General features: G+C 51.9%; 1 protein-coding gene across 1 annotated transcript in view; it reads left to right on the plus strand.

The window, feature by feature from the left end:
- The window catches only part of TMEM178B (transmembrane protein 178B), a 343,789-nt gene that overhangs the window by 282,855 nt on the left and 34,549 nt on the right, over nt 1-26,385 (plus strand). The window contains exon 3 of the mRNA XM_059172047.1: nt 23,991-24,128. Within this exon, the coding sequence (XP_059028030.1) occupies nt 23,991-24,128 (138 nt within the window). The remainder of the gene's footprint in view (nt 1-23,990; nt 24,129-26,385) is intronic.

Consider the following 26,385-nt stretch of genomic DNA (forward strand, 5'->3'; position numbering starts at 1 on the left):
AACACAGCAAACTCTACAATCGGGTGTCACATAATTAGACTGTAGGAGTCTCTGTAGATTGCTTACTACGAGGCGATGTCTTATTTTGTGTTCCCCTGAGGAATGAAAATACCATTAACAGCAGCAGGCAGGCACTGGTAGCGAGGGTCCTCAACCTTCACTGAAGGCTTACAACACACTTTGAATGTCTTACATCGGTTTAAACGACCCTGGGAGGTGAGTGGTAGTAACGACGCACTGGACGGGTGAGGAACCAGAGGTATGACGGGAGAGGAAGTCACTTTTCCCTGTCGCACACTCAGAAGCATCAGAGCTAGTTAGCACCCAGTCTGATGCCCCGGCCCACAGCACGGCCCACCACTGTCTGCGAGGAGCCCATCTTTTTTTAGTCTTTGTTGCGATGGAGTTTAGCTCGATTTCACAGAATCGTAGAACGTTAGAGCTAAAACGGTGGTATTCACGTAGCCCAGCAGATTTCATTTTGTCCATATGAATGAATATTTATAGGACGTTTTAAAGCTGAGGAAGCACATTCCCCTAGATTCTCTGGCTTGGTGCTCGTGCCAGCCCTGTGATGAGACAGGCTACCTTTTTGGAAGAGCATCAGAGGGTCAGAGAGCACACGTGTGTTGCCAATAAGAGCCAGGCCTGGGTCTCATCTTGAGGTTTCTGACTCTGAGAGTTGTTATGCTTCCAAAAGGCCACGTGACCCGAAGGGCTACTGATCCGTGTGTTCCACAGTTACCTAGCTAGCCGAAGTCACCAGGGCCAGAGCGGGCTGGAAATACAGTGAGGCCAGACTCTCCGGGCGGGACCAAGGAGCTAGGGAAGACTGTCCGATCTCCTACCAGGGGGAGGATGAACAAACACGGGGCTCTCGGGTAGCTGGTTCCTAGGGACAGCCATGTGTTCATTCATTCCGTGTTCATAGAATACAGTGCCCCAGCATCAGATGGGAGCAGTGGTTCCCAAACTGGATAGCTTGTTAGAGCACAGACTGCTGAGCACAGTCCCTGGCGTTTCCAGGCCTGGGGTGGGACCCAAGAATGTGCATTTCTCTTAGGTTCCCTGGTCGGTTGTGTCTGCTGCCAGGGACGACATTTGGAGAGCTGCTGGAAGGGAGGCAGGAGACACAGCAATGATCAGAGCTGGTTGTGGCTCCTGCTCTGACCCGAGCTGACATGCTTGAGTGAATGGGTAGATGAATGAGTCTCATCAGGGAGGGGAGAAGACACGGAGGAAAGGTGCCATTGCAGTGCAGCAGGGGAAGCCCTATAGTCGAGGTAGGTTTGGGAGGGGCAGGAAGCAAAGCAGGAGAAGCCAGCTCGATGTGGCTGGGCATAGGAGGCTTTGCAGAGGACGTGGCTGTGGCTGGGCTCTGTGTGTGACATGCAAGTAGAAGGGGGAGGCAGTTCTGTGCCCAAGGAACAGCAGGTGAAAAGGCCCAGGGGTAGGAGAGGAGGAGGCAGAAGAGCCCTTGATGGGTATGGGGGTGCTGAGAGGTGCATTCCCAGGCAGAAGATGGGGTGAGGGGCTGACGAGCGCCCCAGGAGCCCGATGACAGAAGGCAGAGCATGGCACATGGAAGTGCTGGGATTTCATTCCAAAGGGTACGGGAGCCACCGAAGAATTTTAAGCTGAGCCGGCTGTGTGTTGGAGAAAGAGGCAGAGGCTCTCAAACTGGATCTGGCTGCCTCATATCAGGGCCACAGGCAATGAAAGAGCCTGTGATGGACATGCCCAGAAGCACGTGTCCAGCAGGAAGGGGGGAGACAGACTGGTCTCGGCTCCGTGTTCTGTGGGACCCTCGCGCCTTTGGCTTTAGACTGTGGGAGAGTGTGGGTAAAACACATCTGGGAACACTGTGAGTGTCCTCCATGGGTTTGGTGTTTGCATTACTGTATTTTAGCTGGCGGTCTCTGCTTTCCCAGGAGAGATGATAAGGTTGGGTGTTTCTGTTTCACCTCTGGTCTCTGTAATTAGCCTGTTTTCTTCAAGAAAGAGAACACGTCTCCCCAGTACACAGACGTAAGTGCTTGTCCTCTTTGGCTGTCTCTGTCATTTTTCCCCCCCCACTCTCTCTCTTTAGAAGTAATTTCATGGCTCATGCACTCGAGATTCCATCTAGAAAGCAGGGCCTCTCTATCAGGCAGATGATCGCCCCTGCTGGGCGTTCATTGGCAAATCACAGTTCTGTTAATTAACACAATGTGGGATTCAAGCTCTCGAGTCCTTTCAGAGTCAGCCTTTCTCACTTGGGGTTCGAATTGTGGCCCCTCGCCTCTTCTGAGCCCTGGGGACACGTGTGCCTTTTTGGAACCCCCTCTGTCCTTGCTCCATCCTGGACTCAGCAGCCAGAGGACGCGGGCCACACTGCTCCCTCCTCCAAACGCTCCTGACTTGGGCATCCATGGTCTGCTCCTCCTTTCTTCACCTGACCGCCCCATCCCCTCCTTTTTGGAAAACCTCTTCCGTGCGCCGCAGGGTATCAAGGGTGATGGGTTTCCGTTTCGAGTGCTTTGCTTTGACTTGGCGTGCCTCTGTGGGCTTGGGCCCTGAGCCTGGGTCTGCGTCACAAGCCTCGTGCTGCAGCCGACAGACAGGGGCGCTGCTCTAGCAGACCGAAGCCCCCGAATGGACGCACTCAGGAGTCAGGCCTCCAGCTGTCTTTTCATTCCTCTAGCTACTTCCCTTGAGACTGTGTCTCTGGGCCTGCTGTCTCTCGCTCTCTCTTCTTTTTTTTTTTAAAGTCAGGTGTGGCTGTGGGTTGTGCTAACCCACCACACACTGTCGCCAGGGACCAGTCACCGGAGGCCTCGAAATAGCTCAGGAGGTGAGTAGGGCCGGGTCCTTAATCTGGACTGCTCGACCTCAGATGAGATGCTGGCTCTGAGACAAGGTGGTGAAGGGAGAGGTCTGCCCCTTGCAAGCTGCTGGGGTTGTCACAACGGCCGTATTAGCAGTGAGCCAATACCGTGGCCGCTGAACTGTCCTCTTAATAATGGTCGTGCTGGTGGGGGCGCCTGGGTGACTCGGTGGGTTAAGGATCTGTCTTCAGCTCAAGGCATGATCCCAGGGTCCTGGGATCGGTCCTAGGATGCCGTCCGCATCAGGCTCCCTGCTCAGTGGGGAGTCTGCTTCTCCCTCTGCCTCCTCTGATGCTCTCGCTCGCTCGCTCTCTCTTTCTCGTACACTCTCAAAAAAAAAATTGTTGAGATGGTAAAGTTTTTATGCATACTTTCCCATTTTTTAAAAGGCATAGGATCCTGATGCATGCTACAACATAGACGAATCTTGGAAATGTCACGCTAAGTAAAATAAGCCAGACACAAAAGGACAGATACCGTGTGATTCCACTTGACATATCTAGATAAGCACATTCACAGAGGCAGAAAGCAGAAGGTGGTTGCCAGCGCCTGGAGTGAGGGAAGAGTTGGGAGTTAGTGTTGGAGGGGTGCAGAGTCTCAGCTGGGGAAGAGGGGAACATTCTAGAGACGGTGGCGTGCTTATACGACCATGTGAAAATGCTGAATACCATCAAACTTGAGACTTAAAAATGGCTCCTAGGGTAAATGGCATAAACACAGTTTGGTTGGGGGGCACACCGTGCAGACATTTTTAAAGCACAACATGAACATTTTGGGAAAAACAAAAAATATATACATTCCTTTTTTTTGGAAGCCCCATTTATTGATTCAGAGTCCTTCTCTTGGCTTTGGGATATAAAAATGTATTATGGATGACTTGGGTTGTTCATAAAATGATCCTGGTTGGGGTAGCCAACGTGAAAGTAGAACTCAGGCAACCCAGCCATTCATTCAGTACATTGACGGAGCCTCCGTGGGAGGCGCCGTGCTCAGCGCCGAATAAAACAATCAGTGCAGACTCCCTAATTGAATTTAATTTTAAATGCTCGACATTTTTCTTACAAACAGCTCGACAAGCTGCTGAAATGAAGGAATCTGGCATCTCCTGTCTCTTGTGGGTTTTATTGGTGAGTCTCCTTCAGGTTGCTATGTGGAGTGTCTTTAGTGACAGTCTCTGCTGTAAAAAAATGCAAAGGAATAAAGTGTGCAGGGCATGAGGTACGGAGGGCTGCCGCGGCCGCATCCGCAGCTCCCGGGGTCCCCGGGTTTGCAGGTCTGAAGGCTACGGAAACGGAACTCAACCGCTCTCGGATTTCAGGCTGAGCTTGAGTGCTTTCTCGCTCTCTCCATGTCAGATAAATGAATAAAGTCTTTTAAAAGACCCAATAAAAAACAATAGCAAAAACAAAAACAAAAAAAACAACATCTGATCCATTTGGTTGCTCTGTGTGAGACTGACTCCGTACACGTCATCTAGCATCCCGCCGTCAGCGGGCCGCAGGGTTGAGCCCCGGCAAGGGCAGAAGCGGCGACGGTCTCTCGTGTGCCTGCTTGGGAATCCTGGTCCCAAGAGGACTGCAGCAACGGGGTTTTGTTGACAACAAAATTCACGGTGTTTACTGACCCAAAAAAAGAACGCTTTCACTTATGTATTCAGGGTCTGGGAAATTGGGGGTTTTATTTTATCGAAGCTGTTTGCTAACGAGTATTCGGACAGACTCAGGGGAGCCGATGGAAGGACAGCGCTCTGCCGGTGACGTGGAGCTCGATGGGACCCGGAGTCCGGCTCGTCCAGGGCTCAGTTCCCCTCACAGATGCCCCCGTTGGGGACCCTGATGTGGTCCCTCGTGGCCCCCTCCTACCCCACCTTCTGAGTGGCACTGCTACGAGCTCTGTCTTATTGATGGGGATGCTGAGGGGACCACAGTCACACGGCCAGCAAGAGCCGCTGCTCAAACCCAGGCCGCCTGATGCTAGACTCTGCTGGTTCTCAAAAATCAGAACATTTTGTTTTAACTGAAATGCACCACCGTGATTCGTGAACTCCTGGCTCCTCTTTAGCTCTCAGGGAGGGTGCTGGGCTTCGTAACATCTAGAAGGAGCACAGATGACAGCCTTCACCGCCATGTCGTTCTGATCTTTCACGTTCCAAAAACTGTCAGTCAATGGAGAATGTTTCTCAAGCACTTTTTTTTTTTTAAAAGATTTTATTTATTTATTTGACAGAGATCACAAGTAGGCAGAGAGGCAGGCAGAGCGGGGGAAGCAGGCTCCCTGTGGAGCAGAGAGCCCAATGCAGGTCTCGATCCCAGGACCCTGAGATCATGACCTGAGCTGAAGGCAGAGGCTCAACCCACTGAGCCACCCAGGTGCCCCTCTCGAGCGCTCTCTGTGTGTCAAGCACAGTGTCAGATCCAAAGCCATTTTCTGCTGCCTCTGCCCTCTGTCCCACACTCTGGATTCTCAGCGGATCCACTCGTCAGCGTCCATGGGCACGGCTTGTTTCTACTTGTCGGCAGAGAACTGACTTCATGTCACAGCACGGGCCGCCGTCGCAGTGTATCCGTAAATTTGTCATTGTTTTGAGTCACCCTGATGCTCTCAGAGATTCCTGTGTCTGTTCCGATTCTTGAGAGAGGCCTACGGGGAGATTGCCTGGTGCTCAAACTGCATAATAGCCTTAAGAATATGAAGCACTAAATAAAATTAAGACTTCTCCCAGTGTGCGTTGGCATTTGCGGGCAGGGATGTTACAGGAGGGAAAGACAATGCTGTGTTCTTCTATACGACTTTGGTTCCATTTGCCTGGCATTCTGGGTCACTTGCCCAGAAGTAAAGTCCCTGAGGGTACTTCGCATGCGGCTGCTCACAGTATTGGACTCAGAGGCTGATGGGGAGGCAGCCTTCCCGTGATCGGCCTGGGGAAACCAGATGCCTCCATGCTGTCTCCAGCCTCTGGCTGGGGAAGGCTTAAATGAGCTGTTCGAACGTCCTCTAGCCAGTAAGCCTCATCCAAGCTCAAGGACGATGGTGTGTTGCTGTGTGTTTGTTTTCAAACCACGACGTGCATATGCTCCTCTTTGATTATAAAAGCAACACATCCTTATTGTTGAGAATTTGGAAACCACAGAAGAGGATGAAGAGGATAAAAATCACCCATAATCCTCTCCTCCCATTAACCTTTTCCTTCCCTTGTTCCTCCCTTCCTCCCTCCCCCACCTCCTTCTCTCTTCTGACGGACAGCGGTTGAGTCCCGTTGTTTGTGCCCTCACCGTCCGGGGCGGAGGACACAGCAGGCCACACTGGGCCACATACGGATGTGCTCTGCAGCGGAGTGAGTCTACGGGGGCTGTGGAAGGCTGGCCTTACAGGAACCAGGGCTGGGTGCTCTCTGATCCCCGCAAGAGGATGGGAAGCATCTTTTCTTGGTCCCTTTTTTCTTGCCTGTTATTATTCTTATTAGTGTTCATAATCATTATTATTACATAGCTGGGAGCAGACAGAATGTACAATTTCATATCTTACTTTTTCCAACATCATTTAATTTCTTCAAAAGCATCATTTTTATGACTCCATATTAGCCCCTAATGTGAGTATGCAAGAATTTATTTAACTATTTTTCCAATTATTGGAACAGTTTAGGTTGTCTGCGGCTTTCACAGAGGGGTTTTGAATGTCTGCAATGCACGTGGAGGGACATGTTGGGTCAACTTAGAACCCTTGGAAATGAATACTTCACTAGGGAATATTTGCAAATGGATTTTATTCCTCAAATTAATTTACTGTGTAGAAATATGGAGCCGTCAATGTAGGAAAGTAGGAGGCACTCGCTTTTTGCTTTATCTGTCTACCCCCACATGCCCAGAAATCCTCTAAGCTACTGTAAATTTATATTTATGTACTTAGTAATAACATCCTAACATACATGTTTGTTTAACCACAGCCATTAAATGATGCCTGAAGAGTGCTAAAAGTTGGGTGAATTATATGTATCTGTTATTATTTATTTTGGTTTTTTGCCACAAATCAAGTTAACTCGATCATTTATGTGTCATAAAAAGGCGAGCCTATCTTCCGGTTGAGGATTGGCGGGACTTTCTGAAGGTTCGAGAGCAGAGTAGATGGTGGGGTGGGGGGCGTGGAACCTGGACACACAGGTGGGGAGGGCACCTTCTCCGCAGGGTGAGCAGAGACTAGGAAAGCAGAGAGCATCCTCGGAGAAGGGTAGGCCCCTCGGGTGGCCCCGGCACAGAGCACACAAGACAGGGAAGTGAGGAAGGAGATCGCGCTGGCGGTGAGGGTTGGATCCGAAGGCCTGAACCGTGGCTTTCCATGTGGACTTGCCTCTGACATCCAGTGGGAGGCATTCAGGGCTTGGAGCATGAGAGTGAGAGAGTTTTGCTTTAGAAGAATTAATCTGGCAGATTGGAGAGGAGAAGCCCTAGAAGGAAGGACCCGGGGCAGGGGGAGGTGAGTTTCAATAAGCAGGAAGATGACTGGTGCTGATTGGGCCCCACTAAGGGCCTGGCACTGTCCCTGACATTTTATGTCCATCCTGGCACCTCTGCTTAGAGACGGGGAATTGAGGCTTGCCACAGGCCAGGTGGGCAGAAAGTTACAGAGCCAGGGGCTGGCCCTAATACCGAAGCTCAGGCTCTTTTGACTACGTGAGGGATGAGGTTAGGAGGCTGAGGTCAAGAGAGCGGAGGGGATGCGTGCATTAGTTATCATGGAGGCAAGGTCTGGTGCACTTGGCAACTGGTCAGAAACGAAGAGAGCAAGGAAGGAGAAGGGTTCGAAATGGCACTTAAGTGTGGGTCATGAGGACGGCGATGCCGTTGATGTGGATAGGGGAGGAGCGCTGTGACAGTGAAGAAGAAGAAGTGGGCTTTAGAGGTTCTGAATTCAAGGCAAGAGCAGACCACCCTTGTCGACGTGTCCAGGAAGTCGTGAGACACATGAGCGCCGGAGAGAGGTCTGTGCTGCTGACCTAGAGTTATTAGATGTCAGATGAGTAGGAATTTTGCTCTGATTTGTGTAGGTGACAAATACGTTTGAGTGAAGCCAAAGTAAAATGTAATATTATAAATTCAGATAAATCTAAACACTCGTCTTTCAACAAAAAGGAAAACTTTAAATTCTTTGGTAATCCATCAGGTTCCAGAACCAGAAGGAGCCAGCCTCTCACTTCCTTCCATTTCCAAAACCTGAATCTTCCTGGCCTGTGTTCTCAGGTTCTTCTGAGCAAGCAGAATGAGTTCCTTGCTTCTAACCTGCTGAAGATCACCTAGACGCCTCTGCCAGTCGAATCTCTTTTACTCAAGCAAATGTGGTCCAGCCCAGTGTCCAGGAATGTGCCCCCATCCCTGGAGTCTAACTCCTACCAGCCCAGAAGACCTGACTCTTTCCCCCTCTCCAGTCATTACGACAGTATTCCCAGAAGGCAGAAAAGAATCGTTAACTTGAGATTTGTTCTGCTGCTGGGGATGACGACACCAGAAGCACAAAGACCTGATGAGCTAACCTTGGATAAACAACTTGGCTTCTTTTCCTGCAGACATCATTTGAGATGTGGGAAAGGCTGGGTGTCAGTAGATAAGCCTCTTGCCTTAAATATTTTATCCATCATGTTTACAAAAAAAAAAAAAAAATCCGTAATCCACGTACGCTTTTTCTAACTCAGCAGCAAATCAAGCACACCAGTTCCTCTGGGAGAACCAAAACAAAGTTTTTACCCAGTGTTTCCCATTTTGTTCTGAATTTTCAGGTACCTGCCAATGATCCTAGCCTCATTAGTGACACCTTCCTGGAAGAGACTTCCATAGCCTGCTCCAGAACAAAGACAACGCTGAGGCTGAAGGGAGGGAGAGGCACCCCTGGGGCCAAAGGGGTGGGCATGCTTGTCTCTTGTAGAACCAGACACAAAGTACATAACAAGCGCTTACTTAACAAAAGACCCAACAGCCAAACACTGGCAAAATTCAAAAGTGACTGACTACACATGAAGCTATAAAAAACGTTTCCAGTCACATGAGACGCTTCAAGCCTAGAAAGCAAACCACACAAAATGGAAAACATCTGAAAACACAAGCGTGAAGCCATTAGGCATCACTTTTCAACAAAACCAATAGAAAAGACTTTCCCTTTGACTGGCTCTGAGTGAGTGGTGCCATGTCAGCGGTGCCTGGCACATAACGAGAGACGAATGAAGATCAGGTCCTTTTCTCCTGCTAACTCACCGTCCAGGAGAGACACTGTGCTCTTCCTCCTCTGTGCATTTACCAGATGGAATAGACTCATTCCCTCTTTCTGTGGAGCTTTAGAATCCTCTTATGTATTAGATGTTGGAAGAGACAAAAAGAAGGAATGTCTCGCCTTTCCAAGTGGTTGAATGACTCTACAAGATAGGGCAGATGGTAGGAGGGAATACAAAGGTTTATGGGTCAGTGGCCTTCTCGAGGGAAGGGCTAATGTCCTACCCATATTTATAAAACAAGACCTGGGTAAAAGATGGACCGCCACAGGTGAGGGCCAGATGATTGAGTCAATGAAGGCACGAGGGTCCAGTAAGGGAGAGATCCAGCCCACAGGTGTGCTACACGACGGGCCCTTCCTATGGACTGGGTGGTTCTGGGTAGAAGTGCTCAAGAGGACAGGGGCTGCACTGAGCCCTGAGTGACTCTGGAAAGGGAAGGGGTGTCTCACTGATACTCATCCTTTTTCAAACCACCCTCCCCTCTACCAGGCTTCACCTTGTTTCTCAACTCCTTCCCCTGCATGTGCATATGTGGGTGTAAGTGTGTATGGCGTGTCTGTTTCCAGGCCTTACTTTCTGGGCATCAACATGGCACTTACTTTGCGTCAGCCTCTAAGCGATAGAAAAATACGATCCTCATGGCAATCTTGGAGGTAGCTACTTATCCCATGGAAAAGGACACTGAGGCACAGGGACGGTGAGCTCGCGCAGCCAGTAAGTGACCTCTCTGGAGTTCAAGTCCAGACACTCTGAACCCCATATCCCAGTGCTTTGCATGACCGGGCTCTGCTGCCCACATGTGTCCAGTGGGAATTGGGGACCTTCCAAGTGTGTGGGGGTCTGACTTTTGGATTTGGATAAAATGCAGAGCATGTACAAAGATGTTGTCTCCAGTCTCTTCAGGCTTATTCTGTCTGCTCAGTCTTCCTCCTCTGCATAGAAATAGACTCAATCTTGCATATTTCAACAAAAGAAAAGTCCTCACTTTATGTTCCTCCCCGTCACTCCATCTCCCTCCTCTTCTCTACAGTCAGCCTACTTGAAAGCACAGTAAGTGAGTTTTATTTCTTATTTCCCATTCATTCCTACTAACCCAATGAGACTGACTTCCATTAAAGAGCATTTGCCAAGATCAGGAGGGATCTAGTTACAAATCTAGTAAAGCTCCACGCTGGACAGACCGTGCCCATTTTATGATCTACTGTGTTCCCTGTGGCAAGCACAATGCCTGCCATGCAGTGGGTGCTCAGCAAATCTTTGCAGAATGTCTCATGATGTGATGTCTTATTTGATCTCGGCAGCCTGAGGATGATTGAAGCTCTCCCCTCCTTTCACTCCCATGGTATCCTTCGTGCTGGATTTTGCCTGACCCATTCGGGCCATCCATTCTCCTCCTCCTCTCTCTTCTCAGATTCTATCCTTAGCCTTCTTCTCATTTTTATAAACCTATCCTGGGAGAGCAGGCATTCAGCCTTCGGCTTCACATGATTCTCATACCAGTATCTCAAATAGGAATCTTCTTCCCAGGCACAAGACCCATATGTCCGGAGCCGTAACGGACATTTCCAGTGATGTGTCTGTTAAGCTTTTAACAAACTGAACTTCACATCATTTCCCATCCTTCCTCTCTTACCCCCTCCAAAAATAAAAAAGAAAATAGAAATAAATCCAAGAACAGAAGCAATACTCTCTGCCTTTACTACTACTACTACTACTTCTCCTCCTCTTCCTTCTTTTTCTTTTTAAGATTTATTTACTTTTCTTTTTAAGATTTATTTATTTGATAGAGAGAGAGAGCACATGTGAGCAGGGGAGGGGCAGAAGTTGAGAAGGAGAGAATCTCAAGCAGACTCCCCAGTGAATGTGGAGCCTGACACAGGGCTCAATCTTACGGCCCTGAGATCAGGACGCTGGCATCATGACCTGAGCCAAAACCAAGAGTAAGACACCTAACTAGATGAGCCATCCAGGCGCCCCACCTTTTCTTCCGTTCTGCATCTTGGTCAGTGACATCACCATTTCCCATCATCCAAGTCAGAAGCCTGGGAATTATCAATTCTACTGCCTTCCCCCACCCCCCTAAGTTCTAAAAGAACTTAGCTGGTATAGAAAGTACTTCTTTGGGCACCTGGGTGGCTCAGTGGGTTAAAGCCTCTGACTTTGGCTCAGGTCATGATCCCAGGGTCCTGGGATGGAGCCCCACATCGGGCTCTCTGCTCAGCGGGGAGCCTGCTTCCTCCTCTCTCTCTGCCTGCCTTTCAGCCTTCTTGTGATCTCTGTCAGATAAATAAATAAAATCTTTAAAGAAAAAAAGAAAGAAAGAAAGAAAGTACTTCTTTGTTTTCAAGTGATCACCAAGATTTATCATGGTGGCTCTGAGTCACCATGGGGTTCCAGTTGTGAAGAGAATATTACAGAGGCTTATACAGAATATGAGGTCTTCTTGTTCCTCAAACAGATTCCTCCTTGCCAATTTTGCTCTCACTGTTCCCTCTTCCTGGATTGCTTTTCCTCCAGATACCCGCTTGTCCGTTCCTTCACTTCCTTGGGGTCCGCTCAAATGTCACATTCTTGAGAGATGTTCCTCATCTCTGTGTGTTGAACGCACGCCCCGTGTATGTTCTCTCCTGCTGAGTCTTGCCTCCCTTACTTACTTTTCCTTCGTAGCATTTAGCTTTGTCATTTTGACATATGTGTTTGTGTATGGGTGTGTAGTTTGGCTTGTGACCTGACATAAATATGTTCGCGTCTACATATAAAGTTTGTCTTTCTCCCCAGAATGATGTCACGAAACCAGGGACTCCGTTTCGGTGACCGAATTCAGTTTTGTTGTTACTCACAGCAGCTGCTTGATGGAAATGCATTAATGAATAAATGAATGCATATGGGATGCCCCCAAAGAGAGGCTTTCTGTGGATGGAATTGTTCTCACGTGGAGGGTGGGCTCTCCCTTGAGTTTTTTTCCTACAGAATTCCTTTTCTTGGCAAGATCTTTATTTGAATGAGCTTGAACCATCTGCCAAAGCAGCCTGGGTCTCAGCCTCCAAAAACGAGTCAGGGGCGCCACAGAGGAAGGCACGAGGGGAAAGGAGAGGTCTGCCAAGCCCACTCGCTCGTCACTGGCCATGACGAGCATCCACTTAAGGGACGAGAACCACAGTGGGGGGCGGGGGTGGGCGCTGCTGTCTCATGCATGGGGACCTCCCAGCCTGCGGGAGGTCCCCAACCCAGAGCGTTGATTTGCTTTAAGATTATCCACTCCGCAAAAGTGACTTCATGCTGTATTGTGTATGTATTATTATATATTATTTTTGTTTTAATAATGCTCTTTCTTTTTGAGTTGTGTGCTATCTCTTATGAGAGGGGCAGGCTTGGGGCGCCTGGGTGGCTCAGTCGGTTAAGCATCTGCTTTCAGCTCAGGTTGTGACCCCCGCATCGGGCTCCCTGCTCAGCGGGAAACCTGCTTCTCCCTCTCCCTCTGCCTGCCACTCCCCCTGCTTGTGTTTTCTCTATGTGTGTCAAATAATAAATAAAATCTCAAAAAAAAAAAGATAGGGGTGGGTTGACATATTGCAGAGGTGAGGCTGAGAAGCTCAGCCACTGCAGTAGAGTCATCCCTACCCCAGAGCTCCAGACAGGGAAGTATTACCACCCCCATTTCAGAAAGCAGACAGGCAAGCAGAGAAATAATGTGACGTAGCTGAGACCGGACAGGATCAAAGGCCAGCTCCGCTCCCAGCCCAGCGCTCGCCACTACTATGTGGTTCTTGCTCCTCCCAAACACCCCTTTCTCTGCCCCCCGCCCGCTCCTGCCATCCTGTGCGCAGAGGCTGTGGGAAACATCTTTGCTTATACGTGGACAGATATAAGCATACATCCCTCAGACCCCTTTACCACACTTCTAAATTAGAAAGCAAACCTTCCCAGCATTGCAAATTTAAAGATATTTCAGGGTGGCTGTGGCAGGGGGGTGGGTGGGTAGTTATCAGACTCGTATTCCCCATGTCGTTTGTAATGACTGCTACACGCCCCCCCCCACATACCCATTAGATGACACCAGGAATGCCTGCGGGGTCCGTTGTATCTGTTCCTCTGCCGTATAGGCCGGTGGTGACCATAAATGATGGCCGGTGTTCGCGGTAACATGTTACAGTTTACAAAGGGCCATCACGCATCTTGTTGGATCAGCGACTCTAGGGGCCTGGAGGCCACGGCGATTAAGAGCCTGGGTTGTGGAGTCTCCCACTTCTAAGCTGCCTGACTTGGGGCAAGTTCCTTATTATCTCATCAGTAAAAAGGGAATGATAAACTCCTCAATTTGTTGGGAAGATTAAATGTCGTCATGTGAGGAAAGTGCTCAGGACGTGCCTGGCATAGGGAAAAAAATGCTCACTTTATTACGTTGTGGATAAGGGTCATCTACAACCACCTTAATGAAAAGGCTGCAGCCTACAAGTCTATCTATTTCTCACTATAACCTTTTAAGGTCATTGTGTCTGATCTCCCATCCCTGTTCCAAGATGACCTTTATGAAAGACTGCACAGATTTTGGGGGAAGGGGAGTAACTCTCAGGTTTGAGTAAACTTACATTTGCAGAAATCAAAATTAGAGTCAGATGTGACAGCAGACTTCCAGCCCTGTGTCTAGTTTAAATCCTTTCCCTTTCCTAGCTTGGGTTGGCCCCACTCTTGGAAACCTCCTGTGACAGGGGAGATCTGTTCAGACTTTTATTCTCATTGTCCCACCTGCTGTCCCTGAGCCCTGCTAGTTCTGGTTCTTCTAGGGTTGGGGAGGGCAGGGGAGGACACCTAAGCCACCCACAGGGTCTAGGGCCTGGCGTGACTGCTCTCTGAGTTGGTGGCTTACACATGGTAAGGCTCCGGTGCCGGCTCCATCTTCGATATGGGGCCTTTGTGATTCCTTGGGAGGAGCTTCATGGGGACTGCCATCCCCTGTCGTCTCCCCTGACCTGGTCCCCACTGCCTCCTTGGCCCCCATAGTGGCTGCCGTCCCACCATGGAGACCCTAACTGTTGCAGTCACCACACCCCTGCAGGCAACATTAGAGGAGGCTTTCCCAGGGAGCCTTACTTTTCATTGACATTCAAGAGGCCCATGCTCAGGGCGCCTGGGTGGCTCAGTGGGTTAAAGCCTCCGCCTTCGGCTCAGGTCATGATCCCAGGGTCCTGGGATTGAGCCCCACATCGGGCTCTCTGCTCGGCAGGGAGCCTGCTTCCCTTTCTCTCTCTCTGCCTGCCTCTCTGCCTACTTTTATCTCTGTCTGTCAAATAAATAAATTTTAAAAAATCTTCAAAAAAAAAAAAAAAGGAGGCCCATGCCAGAAGCCCAGGAGCCCCCAGTGGGAGCCCTCCCCTGCCAGCCTCCAGATGCATGGCTTTGTCATTGCTCTGGGGCCATACGTAGTCCTTAATCACCTTCTTGCCTCATTTTCTCAGGCCGCATGGAGGTACCATGCACTACACTCTAGGATACCTATGGGCAGCTCTCTGAGTGGGGCTCTCGAGGCTCAGAGTGGCACTGGTGGAGGAGTGGGAAGCTCCCGTGGCAGTGGGAGATTATATGTAAATCATAGATGCCCAGCGCACTACAGTTTGCCACACGAGCTCGGGGCTCCTTCTAGCACATTCAGCGCCAGGTCCTGCAGCCCCTCTTACAACAGTGCTGTCCCATAGACATGAACTGCAAACCGCACATCTTATCTGAAGCCTCTTTTAGGCTTCAGATTAAATACATAAAAAGAAGCCGATAAAATTAGTTTTAATAACATTTTATCTAAGCCATTCATCAACATGTAATCAATAAAAAAAATTATTACTGCAGTATTCCCTACTGAGTCTTTGACAGCTGAGTATTTTCTACTTACACGTGTCTCAGTGCAAGCACTCAGTAGCGATCGCAGGTACACGTGGGGCCGGTGGCAACCGTACCAACGGTCCAGCTTTAGACGGTGGAGGGAGGGGGCTGGTCCTCTGTCGTTCGCAGCTGTGAGGCCTCAGAACCAAGAGCTCAGCTGGGACCTATACGGTGCATTCAGCCGGCACAGGGAGAACCAGGACTCAGATGCGGGTCTTCTCATGTAACTTTCAGTGTTCTGTCTGTCTGTTCTTTGCACCCCGGTTCCGTTCCAACAGATACTGCTGTGCTTGGTTCATGGGGATCTCCACGGTGGAAGGGGCGTTTGGGGCTCAGGAGATTGCTGTGGCCATCTGTGCGGGTTTGCGGAGGTCCTGGGGCCGTCCCTGACCGTCTGCTTGTGCGGGCCTGAGGGGGGCTGGAGGGGTGGGGGAGGCTCTGAGGCCCAACGGCTGATGCTTCCACGGTACACACTGTTAGCCAGCAAGGAGCACGGCAGGTCTCCAGCGGTCACTGTTAAAAAGAGACAAGAAGCTATTCCGGGGTGCTGGTGTGTCTTTGAAAAGGCCGTCGTCATCAGGGAGTCTGTGGCCTGGCTGGGCATCCCCGGCTCCTGTCACGTTTACATTAGGCTTTGAACGTTAAAAACAGTAAAGCTCAAATCTTCTCAAGAACTGGAAATGTGATCGTTAAAGCACGCATTCCCATCATAGAAAAGAATAAGCAAAATCCAAACTATCACACCCCAGGAAGTGTGTGTGTGTGTGGGGGGTCATCGAGGGGACGTGACCGGTGGTTGACCGAGGAGCTGGACCCTGGCCCTCAGAGGCCTCTGATCATTCCCCATCCTTGCAGATTCCACCCAGGAAGCTCCCGGAGAGGTTGCAGACCTCCGGGGACGCTCCCTGTTAACATCTGGTGTGTTCTTCCTTGTACCGTCTGCATGCTCGATGCACACTCGCCTGCACCATGGGGGTCATCAGGAGTAAGTGCGCCCATGTTATGACTGTCCCTTGTCATTGACGTTTTTCAGAAGAATCGTAAGAACCAAATCATGTTCCATTACGTTCTCCAGAATGTTAAGTTGTCTTCTGGGGTCTGAAGTGGCACCGAATCTGGAATGGTCTGAGGCCTGGAAAGGGCACGGGCAGACCGAGGCCCTTTCCCAGACCTGCCTCTTCCCGGCTGGTGACCTTGGTCTCTGGGTCACTGGCTGAAATTCCATTTGTCTCACTTTCTAAGTCTACAAAATGAGAACAGTAATGTCTGCTTTACAGAGCCATTCAGAGGCTTCCTGGACAAGTCTGTGTAAATTATCCAACACTATGATGGCCTGTAGTCAATACACAATAAAGGTTCGTGCCTGTTTATCTTCCCTTCCCTCGGCTTTTCAGAGTCTTTGCCATCAGCCCATTCTCCAGACCTGCCACATTTTTCTGGAAAGATAGCACCCTGTAAGGTGCCTGCGTGTGTTAAAGCTCGTATCTTCTCATTGCTTGGTGGGGACTTTCTGGGGACACATGCTTGCCAAGCCACAATGATTTCTGCACGGTGCGCTCAGAGCAGCTGTCCGTGACACATGATCCAGGGAGATCACGGGGAGCGTCTCAAGATGGAATAGCGGGTTGCACTGGTCTAGCTCCTCACTCCCAGTAGGAAGGCCCCCGGGGAACAGAGGGTGAGGTGCTGAGCTGGGGGTGGGGTGTCCCCAGATGTGTCTGGTTGCTAAGTTGAGTTTCCTTTTCATCCTTCCTGTCTATGGTTCCTGCTGTTGTGTAGCGATGGGGCTACAGGGAGAAGGAGGTCTGGTGAGTCAGTGCTTCTCACCGCTGGGCTTTTCCTCCCTTCTTCCTCCTCTCCAGGCACTTGGTTTAGCTGCTGACCTAGTGCATCAGGCGAGTACGCATTTTGCAATCTGTCTTCTGTCGTTTTGACAATGGGAGTGACCTCTTTGTGGCAGCATCACTAATATCCCTCTTGATGGCAGCTCTCGAAGCCAGAGGTAGGGGTGAGGAGGGGGAAGCTCAGGTCTGTCTTCTGACCTAGAAACCACTTCTTGGTTCCACTGCAACCACCTTCCCCTCCCCCCATCTCTTCCTGACCTGAAGGGAGGCGCGGGGCAGAAAGGTCTACTGGGTCCATACTCTGTGGGGTTTCTTGTGTCATTAAACTTTGAGGTAAGGAGCCCCACGCCACATGGCTCTATGTGATCTGGAACCTGGACCTCCAGCGATATGTTGTTTGTATACAGTAAAGCACTATATTGGATTGTTACATGATAGGTACCCCTGGCTTATAAAAATACAATCAGATGAGAGGCGAGAGAAATGGGTTTCAAGTCGTTGTGACATTTGTGTCCATGCAGGGTGTTGAGTCCGGCAGGTGCACCCCCCTCATCCTGCTTTATGCTGTGCTGCACACAGTTTTAGTCACTGCGGCGAGGGGGGGATGGTGAGCTCATGAGCAAACATTTATTGAGCACCTGCTTCTGCCAGGCCATGTGCCGGGGATGGCAAAGACAAAAACCCCAGACCCGACTGCAGCCCTGAACACGCTTGCATCTCCTGGAGGGAAGGAGACATGAGGGGTTACATGCAGAGAGGTGAGAAGGGCTGGAAGAGACCGAGTACTGGACACCAGCGTCTGCTCACATGCCTGGAAGCCTCCCACAGGCTGACTCTGTAGGGATACCTTTTAGGGCGATGAGAAGCTTGTCAGGCAGAGCAGGTGGGCAGAGAGTTCAGTGGCCTCAAGGAAAGGGCAGGGGGGTCTCTGTCCACCAGGACCAGACCCTTGGGGGGCTTGAAGAGAGATGGAGGCACGGGGGGGGGGGGGGGCGGGGGTAGGCAGAGGACAGTTCTGAAGGAACTTCCAGGGAACAAAGCAAGTCAGCCCTAAGAGCTCTTTTGTTTTCACATAAAAACGACTTTTTAAATACGACTACATTATGCTGAACCGACTTGTGCTCTACAAGAGAGCTATAGGCAACGTCTCCCATTAGCTACTTCCCCGTTTCAGTTTAAGGACCAATCGCGACCGCGGCGGCCCTCGCAGCGAGTCTGCTCCTTCCTCTCCCTTCTAGTCTGCGCAGAGCTCAGTGCGAGCGCGCGGGGCTCTGACAGCCTCTGGGGTCACCAGCACCTCTGCTGTGAGCTGCGGCAGCCTCCAGCGGCTCGTCCTCAGAGGAGAGGAAGCAGCCACACTCCGGGGTGAATGTCTCAGTCTTAATGAATAGAAAGATCAAGCCTTTGCATCAGCTTCTCGAGGCACCTGGAGGCATAAGGACGGACTCTAGAAGGCTCTTCCTCTGGGTACCCAATCTTTAATTAGGGGCTAACACTGACTTGTTACTCAGCCCTTTTTATGCTACAGACAGTAGATGCATGAGTCGGGAAGACAGGAAGAAGAGAGTGACTCTAAGTGCCTTCCATTTCCACTCCTACTTCTGTAGCCCTCATTTTTGTCCTAGGGACTGTTGTAAGCAGTTTAGACGTATTAACCGACTTAATCCTCTTAATAACCTTTGAAGCAAGTACTGTCCTAACCCTCTGCCCACAAGTGCAGAGACCGAGATCCAGAGAGATGGGCTAACTTGCTCGAGGTCACAGAGCCAGTCCACGGCAGGGCCATACTTTGAACCAGGCAGCACGGGTCCAAAAATCTGGGCTTCCACCCCCAACAGTCAAAACTCTATATGGTTACCCAGAACCAGAGCCCCGTTTGCTTCAGATGTGGTTGCTGTGCAGTAATTTGGTCCTGGAATATTCCTTCTCATTTGAATCCGTTTGCCCCGAGTTAATCCCACGGCTGGCATGTTCATGGCAGCTCTGTCTCTATTTCTTACTTCCCAGACTGATCCCTTGGGGGGCAAAAGCACTTGAGTTCTGGCCTCGCCATTTTGTTCTCCCTTCCAGTTCCTGCGACCTTGAACCCCAAGGGACTGATGGACTCGTGAACAAATGTCCAACTCCTGGGGCAGCCTACGCTCTTCCACCCTTGGAGCCTGGGTGATATGCTTCTATCTCACAGAGTGAGAGCTTGCGGCAAATGAGACTAACCCAGACAGTGCCCCGTGTGGCCAGCGCGAACTGTGCCCTTGCTAGTCACTCCGTACTCTTGACTCTGGGGCTATTAATACAGCGAGTTCCCCCCTCCCCCACCCCGTCTCCACTGGGAACCATCTCAGGATGGTCTAACACCTAGTTACCCTCACTGGTTTTTGTGGGGCTTGGGTTTTTGGTTTTCTCTCTCTCTCTCTCTCTCTTTTTTTTTTTTTTTTGATGAGAGAAAAGATGACAATCATTATCATTTTTCTGTGTAAGGTCTTTAAAGAGCAAATAGAAAGATATTCAGAGCCCATATATATTTTCCTTCTCTAAGTGGTATTTATTTAAATGCAGATACCCTGGTTTCCCGTGTAGAGTTGCAAGCAATACCTTTCAATTTTAATGTTAATAAGACCGTAAACTTCAAAATCAAAATTTTCTCTGAGGGAGAGCGGCTTTTTCTGGTTCTATTTAATGGTTCCCCTTGCCTTTCCTCTTCCGCCTCCCTCATTACCCAGCCCCCTTTGCGCACCATTTCCACGGTGCTGAACTAAATGCTTTTTCTAAAAAGTTGAGAATGTACCTTTCTCGTTTCAAAACTTAGAATGTTAAGCGTCTGGGTCTTGGAATGCAGATGACGGGCTCCAACCCAAAAGGGTTCATGAGAAGATTTTTCTCAATCTCAGCTCTATCCCGGGCTCTTTCTAAGGGGATTTTTCTTAGGTCGAGCCTGCGTGGTATTCTAACAAGGTTTCCGATACATGAGTTGGGTTTTCTTTCTTCTCTACAAAGGCAGGAAGAAATGGGGAATGAGGTAGAAGCTACGTACGTTCCTGGGTGCAGAGCCCTGCCGTGGGCGCCGTGAGCAGTCACAGAGGGAACCAGGACAGGGAGTAGGCACGCAGGGCAGTGCGGATGGGCAGGAATGGGGGCTGTCGTTGGCACCTGGCACGTTCCACAGGCAGAGTGACACGCAGGATTCACTCAAGCACAAATAGGAGACAACAAAGATTTGAAGACCATGGAAACCACGCGTATTGCGTTTCAGCTCAGGTACAGCCAGCATCGTTTCCTTTGCAAGGATCTCCCACGAGCACGTGAGATCCCGCTTCTTCTTCCCTTTCTTTTCTGTTCCCTTCGTTTCTCATTATTTTTATCCCGTTACACCGTGTGTGTTTTGTAAGTCCTTATATCTTTCCTTAGGAACATGATAGCGCTGGTAATACATACATTAGAATCGATTTTATAATATCAATTTCAGTGACTTTGACTCTGCTATTTTAAGGGGTTAGTTTTGTTCTCCAGATGTTTCCAATAGACTCCTGTTCTTATTTCATGGAGACAAAATACATTTCGCGTCTTGCCTCTCTGGGAATATTAATAATAACTTTGAATTATTGCCTCTTCTCTCGGAGGCTTGTTTCCTCGAGTTCTTTGGCCCGGGTTAAAGGCACTGTGTTGTCAGGGGGCGGAGCTGCCGGGAAGCGCTGGGTGGCGGGGGGTTGTCTATGGGACACTCTACTGCAGAATGGTGGGAGGGGCTGCCTGTGGGGCTCCCCAGTGCTGGGTGCCTAGGTCTTTCCTCTTGTGCTGGTCATCGCTGGAAAGACTTCTCCTGGTCCCCAGGCAGGATGTCAGAGGCCAGGCAGCCAGCTTCCCCTCGGGGACTAGGGTCCCAAGGATAAGCCTTCAACATTCTGTATGTGAACGGTCACTTAATCACCTACAGGGAACGATCCTTGATGAGCTTGTCAATGCCAGTGCTAGGGCCCCCTCCTTGGGGGGGGGGGGGGGGGAATCTCAGAACAATTGTCCTCAGTGTATTTGGGAGAAAGAAATGCTTGATACATTTGTTCAATCTCCATGACAACCCAGTGGGTCCTTAACTGCGTTATTAATTTTATTTTCCCACACAACTCACTCTCCCTTTATGTCACTGGTTTGTCAATAAGTTATTTAACTTCTTTGGATCTTGCTTTCCTTGTCCAGAAAATAGGACTATTTCTTGTCCTGTGTCCCTTGCAAGCTGTTGCTGCAGCTGCCTCGAATTGCTACCGAAGTCTGAGGACAAAATACCAAGCGTGCGTGTATCACCCTGCAAATTCGTACTCACAGGGTGACGGCAAAAGGCCTCCTGGTCGGTGAAAATATTTGGGCCTGACCTCTGGTCTTCATCCTGCTTTCCAGATCAACAACTTAGCCCGGCCCTCAGCTTTCGCTGGCAGAGCTCCCCTAATCTGTGCTCGAGCAGCCACAGCCTCTCTCAGACCTGGGACACGGGTGACAGTTTTCTGTCTCAGAACTTTTGCAAGAGAAACGACTTTCTTCATGTCCCTACCTCTCTGCCTTTTCCTCGAAGTCCCAGACTTGGCTTCCTTCTTGCAACCATGACGGCCTTTCCGCTTCCTCCGATGGCATTTCCTTTTCCTGTCCAGCCCTGTTTGTCCATTCCAGGCCCAAGGGGACATGCCTCATGGGACACATTGTCTACTTAATCCCCCAGGCAGTACCTTTGGTCCCGTGGATGGGCAGAGCCTGAGGACCAGGAAGGCTTCCCGTGAGCAAGGCCAGGTGTGGCGGCCGGGTGGGGGTCGGGGGACACATTGGGGGGCAGTGCAGGGAGGGGTGCTTTGCGGCTTCAGCAGTGTTGTCTGTCTCCAGTATTACCAAAGCGGCCGAGACATGCACCAAAAAGGAACCCGGTGGTCTCACAGGGGCCTAGGACAAAATGTCCTGATCTGTTTAAGGGGGATATGAATCGACTTGACTCCAAACATACCCGGACCTCTCCTTCCCCACTCCCACCGTCTCCTTGCCCTTGACTGCAGTGGAGAGTGGACGAAGCGTTTCCAGGGATCAGCCCAAATGGACTCTCGTGTCAAGGTGGGGTTTCTTCTCCACCAAGGAGGCAGCTCGGACCTGGCTCCCTCGAAGGACTGTGGGTGGCCGCGAAGGAAGAAGGGCTGAGCAGGTGGCAGCAGAAGGAGCCGGGAGGGGCGACGGGGGCCGGCGCGACCACGGCAGTCAGCTCCCAGGATAAGGGCCTGTGCACCTGGCAAGACTGCCAGGCCTTCTCCTTTCAAGCTGGCCGTGGGTGCCTGAGCAGGGAAGCCAGGGGCCAGCCCAGGACGTGCGGCACCTGTCTGGGCGCTGGGCCGGAGCGGCGCCTGCCCCAGGCTTCCTCCAACACATCGGAGGTCGTCGCCTTCTGTGTCGCGTGGCATGATCATTCGGTAGCTCTGGCAGTTGCCGGCAGCGACTACAGTGGGCGTTGCTTCTACCTGGCCGGGGAGGGGAGGACCGAGGAGCCCAGCTAGAGCAGAAAGCTGGATGGATTCCGTGGATGCAGTCCGGGGCAGAAATCGGTGGATGGATTTCTGCCTCTGCCACAGGGTCCCGTCCCGCTTCCTGTCCAGGCTGTTATGCTTTGTCCCTCCTCCCTGTACCCCAGCCGGCTACTCTGGCGGCAGCGGGGTGAGGGGACAGCTCCCAGCATCTCATCTTCTGTGGCAGGTCAGGGGAGAAGGCTGAGTGTTCTCTAGTCGGACTGTGCCAGGATCTGCCATGGCTTCCAGTGGGGGTGACTGGAGTGGGAGCGGAACAGAGGGGATCGGACACCCTCATGGTGTGCGGAAACCGGGCACTTGGGGGGATGCGAGGCGACTGACCTGGGTCTCCCTGGGGGGTGGATGTAGTTGGCTTTGGGGCGCCCTCCCCTACACCCTCACTCTCCCTCCCTTCCTTTGAGAGAGGGGAGTGCCCCTGGGGTCCTTCAGGCTGCGCTGGCAACCCCCTGGGCGCAGAGGCTGGGCAGGGGGTTTGCTCCTCTTTGGCCCCATTGGCGGGACTGGGGCTGGGGCTGGGCCCGGGGCTGGCGGCTGGGCTCCGCACGGACCGGAGAGACGGACAGGGAGCTGCAGGCCGGTGGGCGCTGGGGCAGGGTGAGGGACAAGGTCAAGGACAAGCAGCGAGGGTGCTGCTCTGAAGGAGGTTAGGAGGCTGGATGCAGGGAGGGCATGCGAGGCGGGTGGGGGCACGCACGAGGGCAGTGGAGAGAGTCAAGGGCGAGGTGCTGAGGGAGAGAGGCTGAGATGTGTGAGCAGCTCTGCCTTCTCCCTTCTGCTGAAAATACTGCCTCTCCAGACAGCTCTTCTCCTGCCCTGAGCCACACTGGCTTTGTATGGCAGAGTCAGTGAGGTGTGGAACGGGGAAAAGGCCAGACCCAGAAAGCCGAGCTGACCTGTGTCCTGGGAGCAGAAGAGGCCTGCCCAGGGGCTCCGTGTGAGAGCAGGTCATGTGGCTCCCCACCCTGCAGACCCACATACAGGGAAATCTGAGCCCCTGGGAGCTGGCTCCGAGGAGAAGGAACAAGACACTAGCAGCAGCTTCCTCCTCATTGGACCTCCTGGGGACCCCAGTCAACCCTGGAGGGAAAGGAAGGAGCTCCCGGCAGGTGCAGCCAGCCCCCCAAGACCCCGCCCTCCTCCACAGGAGAGGTGGGTGATGACAGGGACAGGGACAACCAGGAGCCATACAGATCTGGGCTCGATACCCTGTTCTGCCACTCACCACCTGTACGCCTGTCAACAGTTCAATCCATTTTCAAATAGGGATAAAGATAGTACCTGTCCCCCTCCAACGGCTGAGCCAGATGCTCAGGAAGGACAGTGCTACACCTGGCACCAAGGAGGTGTATGAGAAATGCCAGCAGTGATGACGACGATCTCTCCCTGTGCTTGCGAACCCAGCTGTCCTGGCCTGCTTTCTGCACCCAAGGATAGCTACAACTGGGGGTTCTCTCCTCTACAGAGGGAGCTGGGTGATGCAAACCTGTCTGAGTAGCGTAGGTTGCCTTCCCACTTCCCACTTCTGCCCAGGGCCAGGATGCACCGTGACCCCGAGGTCTAGATTCTGGAGCTAACCGCTGTGCCCCCTGCTTCCCCACAGATCTGCGCAGGATGACAGCTGGCTTCATGGGCATGGCGGTGGCCATCATCCTCTTCGGCTGGATCATCGGCGTGCTGGGCTGCTGCTGGGACCGGGGCCTTATGCAGTATGTGGCAGGGCTTCTCTTCCTCATGGGAGGTAAGGCTGTGGGCTCGGGGTGGGGGGGTCTTGGGGGGCAAAGGTCCTGGCTACGGGGATTCTGGGAGAACGGCTAGAGGACACTCGTTCATTCATCAGACATGTTTTTGAGTTCCTCGTAGCTCTCTGTCACTGTGCCAGCTTCTGGGGTTGCAGAGGCCAATAAGATCTGGTCCTTCACTCTCGGGAGTCTGGCTGCCTGGTGTAGGAAAGATGGTGTGTCCGTGGCACAGACAGAGGATCAGACCCAGCAAGAGCACAAACTCAGAAAATGCTCTGGCATTTTATGCACGTTTTGGACTTTGGGGTGGGAAGCTGGGCAGTTTTCTTTTCAAAAACTTATCCTCCCCTTGATTTATGGGTCCTCAATGCTGCTGCCGTTTCAAAGTAAGACAGTCTAAGGGTGGTGGGCAGGGCTGGACCTTCTCTCATGTCTGTCTCCCTTACTGTCTGCCAGTGTCACGGCCGTGAACTGCTCCAGGGTCCCTAGAAAGGATTATAGGTACAGAGAACTGTATGGCTGGGCAGGAACGGGTTCCAGTCCACGGGAAGTCAGGTTGGTCCACGCTCCGTGTGTGCCTCTCTTCCCTGTGGTCTCGGCCGGAGCTGCAGCTCACCGTCGGGTCTGCTCCACAAGGAGAAGTGGGTTGATGCACCGTGGGGAGCTGGGCTTAGACACCGGGAATCTGTCAGATTTATGGGAAGAAAGAAAAGCGAGTCTTCCACCTGGAAACAATGTCCATTAGACTCCAGGCGCCATGTGCTTATAGCCAGCTCGGGTCCCCTTTGTGAAGTGTCTGGGCAGGGATGGGAGGCAGAGGGGTGGGCCAGTCTGAGGAACGGCGGCCTCTGTCCCTCTGGGTATACAAAGAGACGTCTGAGGGCCAGGGAGCCGGTGGCTGGGAGAATTCATCTTGGGGCCGGCCGGTTTGCCCTCATACCCTGACGCACAGCCGTAATGGGCCCGAGACGAGATGAGGCTTCCCAGGCTGACTGAGCCCTCCGCCCCAGAGAGTCACATGTCCCACGCCTGCGGTCATGAGGGAGCGAGGGGGGCTCTCTGGTGGCCCCTACATCCCTCTTTCTGGTGTCCCTCCGACACAGGCCCACAAGACCTGCCTGTCCTTTGTCCATGCCCCATGTCTTCAGCGAAGCCAGGCTTGGGCTGGGCCCTGACCCCTGCACTCCATTTAAGGCAGCCGTGGAGACCTTTCTGTTTCCACCTTCCAGTCAAAGTCTCCCTCAGACCCTGAAAGGTAAAAAGATAAGAGTGGAATGGCCCTGTTTGTCCAGAGCATTCCCTCTAAGATATTTCTGGCGATACAGAGACAGGCTCCCGTCAACGGGCTTTTCTGAGGCTCTAGAAAGGTCTCCCAGGAATCGGAGAAAAGCTGAGCAAACAGGCCTTGGGCAGAGCCGGAATCCTCGAGCTCCGGCTGCTGACATGCTTTCATCCCTGCCCTCTCGAGGTGTTTGCAGCTCTCCGCACGCGCGCTCCTCTCTCCGGGCCCCGAGCGAGGCTCACAGCCTGCCCAGGTGTTAGGTGTCCGGGACCTTTCAACCCCGATAGCTTCCTTCTGGGTGGCTCAAGTCCCCTTCCAGAGAGACTGAGGAAGACTGTGATCAGCCCTTTGATCCTCTCTGGCCGGATCGCACACCATCGGGCAGGCCGTAAGCGGGCCAGAACAGAGCGACAGTGGCTGGGCCCACAGCTGAGGCCGGGGGGGTCGGGGGCCATCCTGCTCACCTGGGACGGTGGGTGGGACTCTCTCCGAGGGAGGCGAGGGCAGGGGGCTCTGGGGCTGAGGGCCTGAAAGCTTTGATTGATTCGCAATCGGAGGCCCCCACCCTCCAGGCTGTGTGAGTGGGTGCCTGGCTCCCCTATCCCCTCCTTCATGCTTCTTAGTCACCACACACAGCCCCGTCCCTGGAAGAGCTCTTAGAAATACTGATGCGTGCTGGGCCCTCGCCCCACAGCGATCCCAGCAGGACTTCTGGGGGTGATGGTCAGGAGCAAGAAGGAGCCGAGAGCCCGTGGAACAGCGGAACCGTAACGTTCTCTCCAGTGTAAAATATTGGGCTCCTAGGGGTGAACCAGTTGGCCAAGGCCTTTCGCGATTTGCTTGCTTTCTTCCCTCCGCGACCACCTCGGAGACTGTTTCTCCAAGCCCCACCCCGCGCAGCAAGAGATAGGCAAGCGCCGTAAGAGGGCTTCGGTGATTACTATGCAGAAGTCCCTGAGCCCTGGTTCCTGAGG

The sequence above is a fragment of the Mustela lutreola genome, chromosome 4 (genome assembly GCF_030435805.1).
Source record: "Mustela lutreola isolate mMusLut2 chromosome 4, mMusLut2.pri, whole genome shotgun sequence".
NCBI lineage: Eukaryota > Metazoa > Chordata > Mammalia > Carnivora > Mustelidae > Mustela > Mustela lutreola.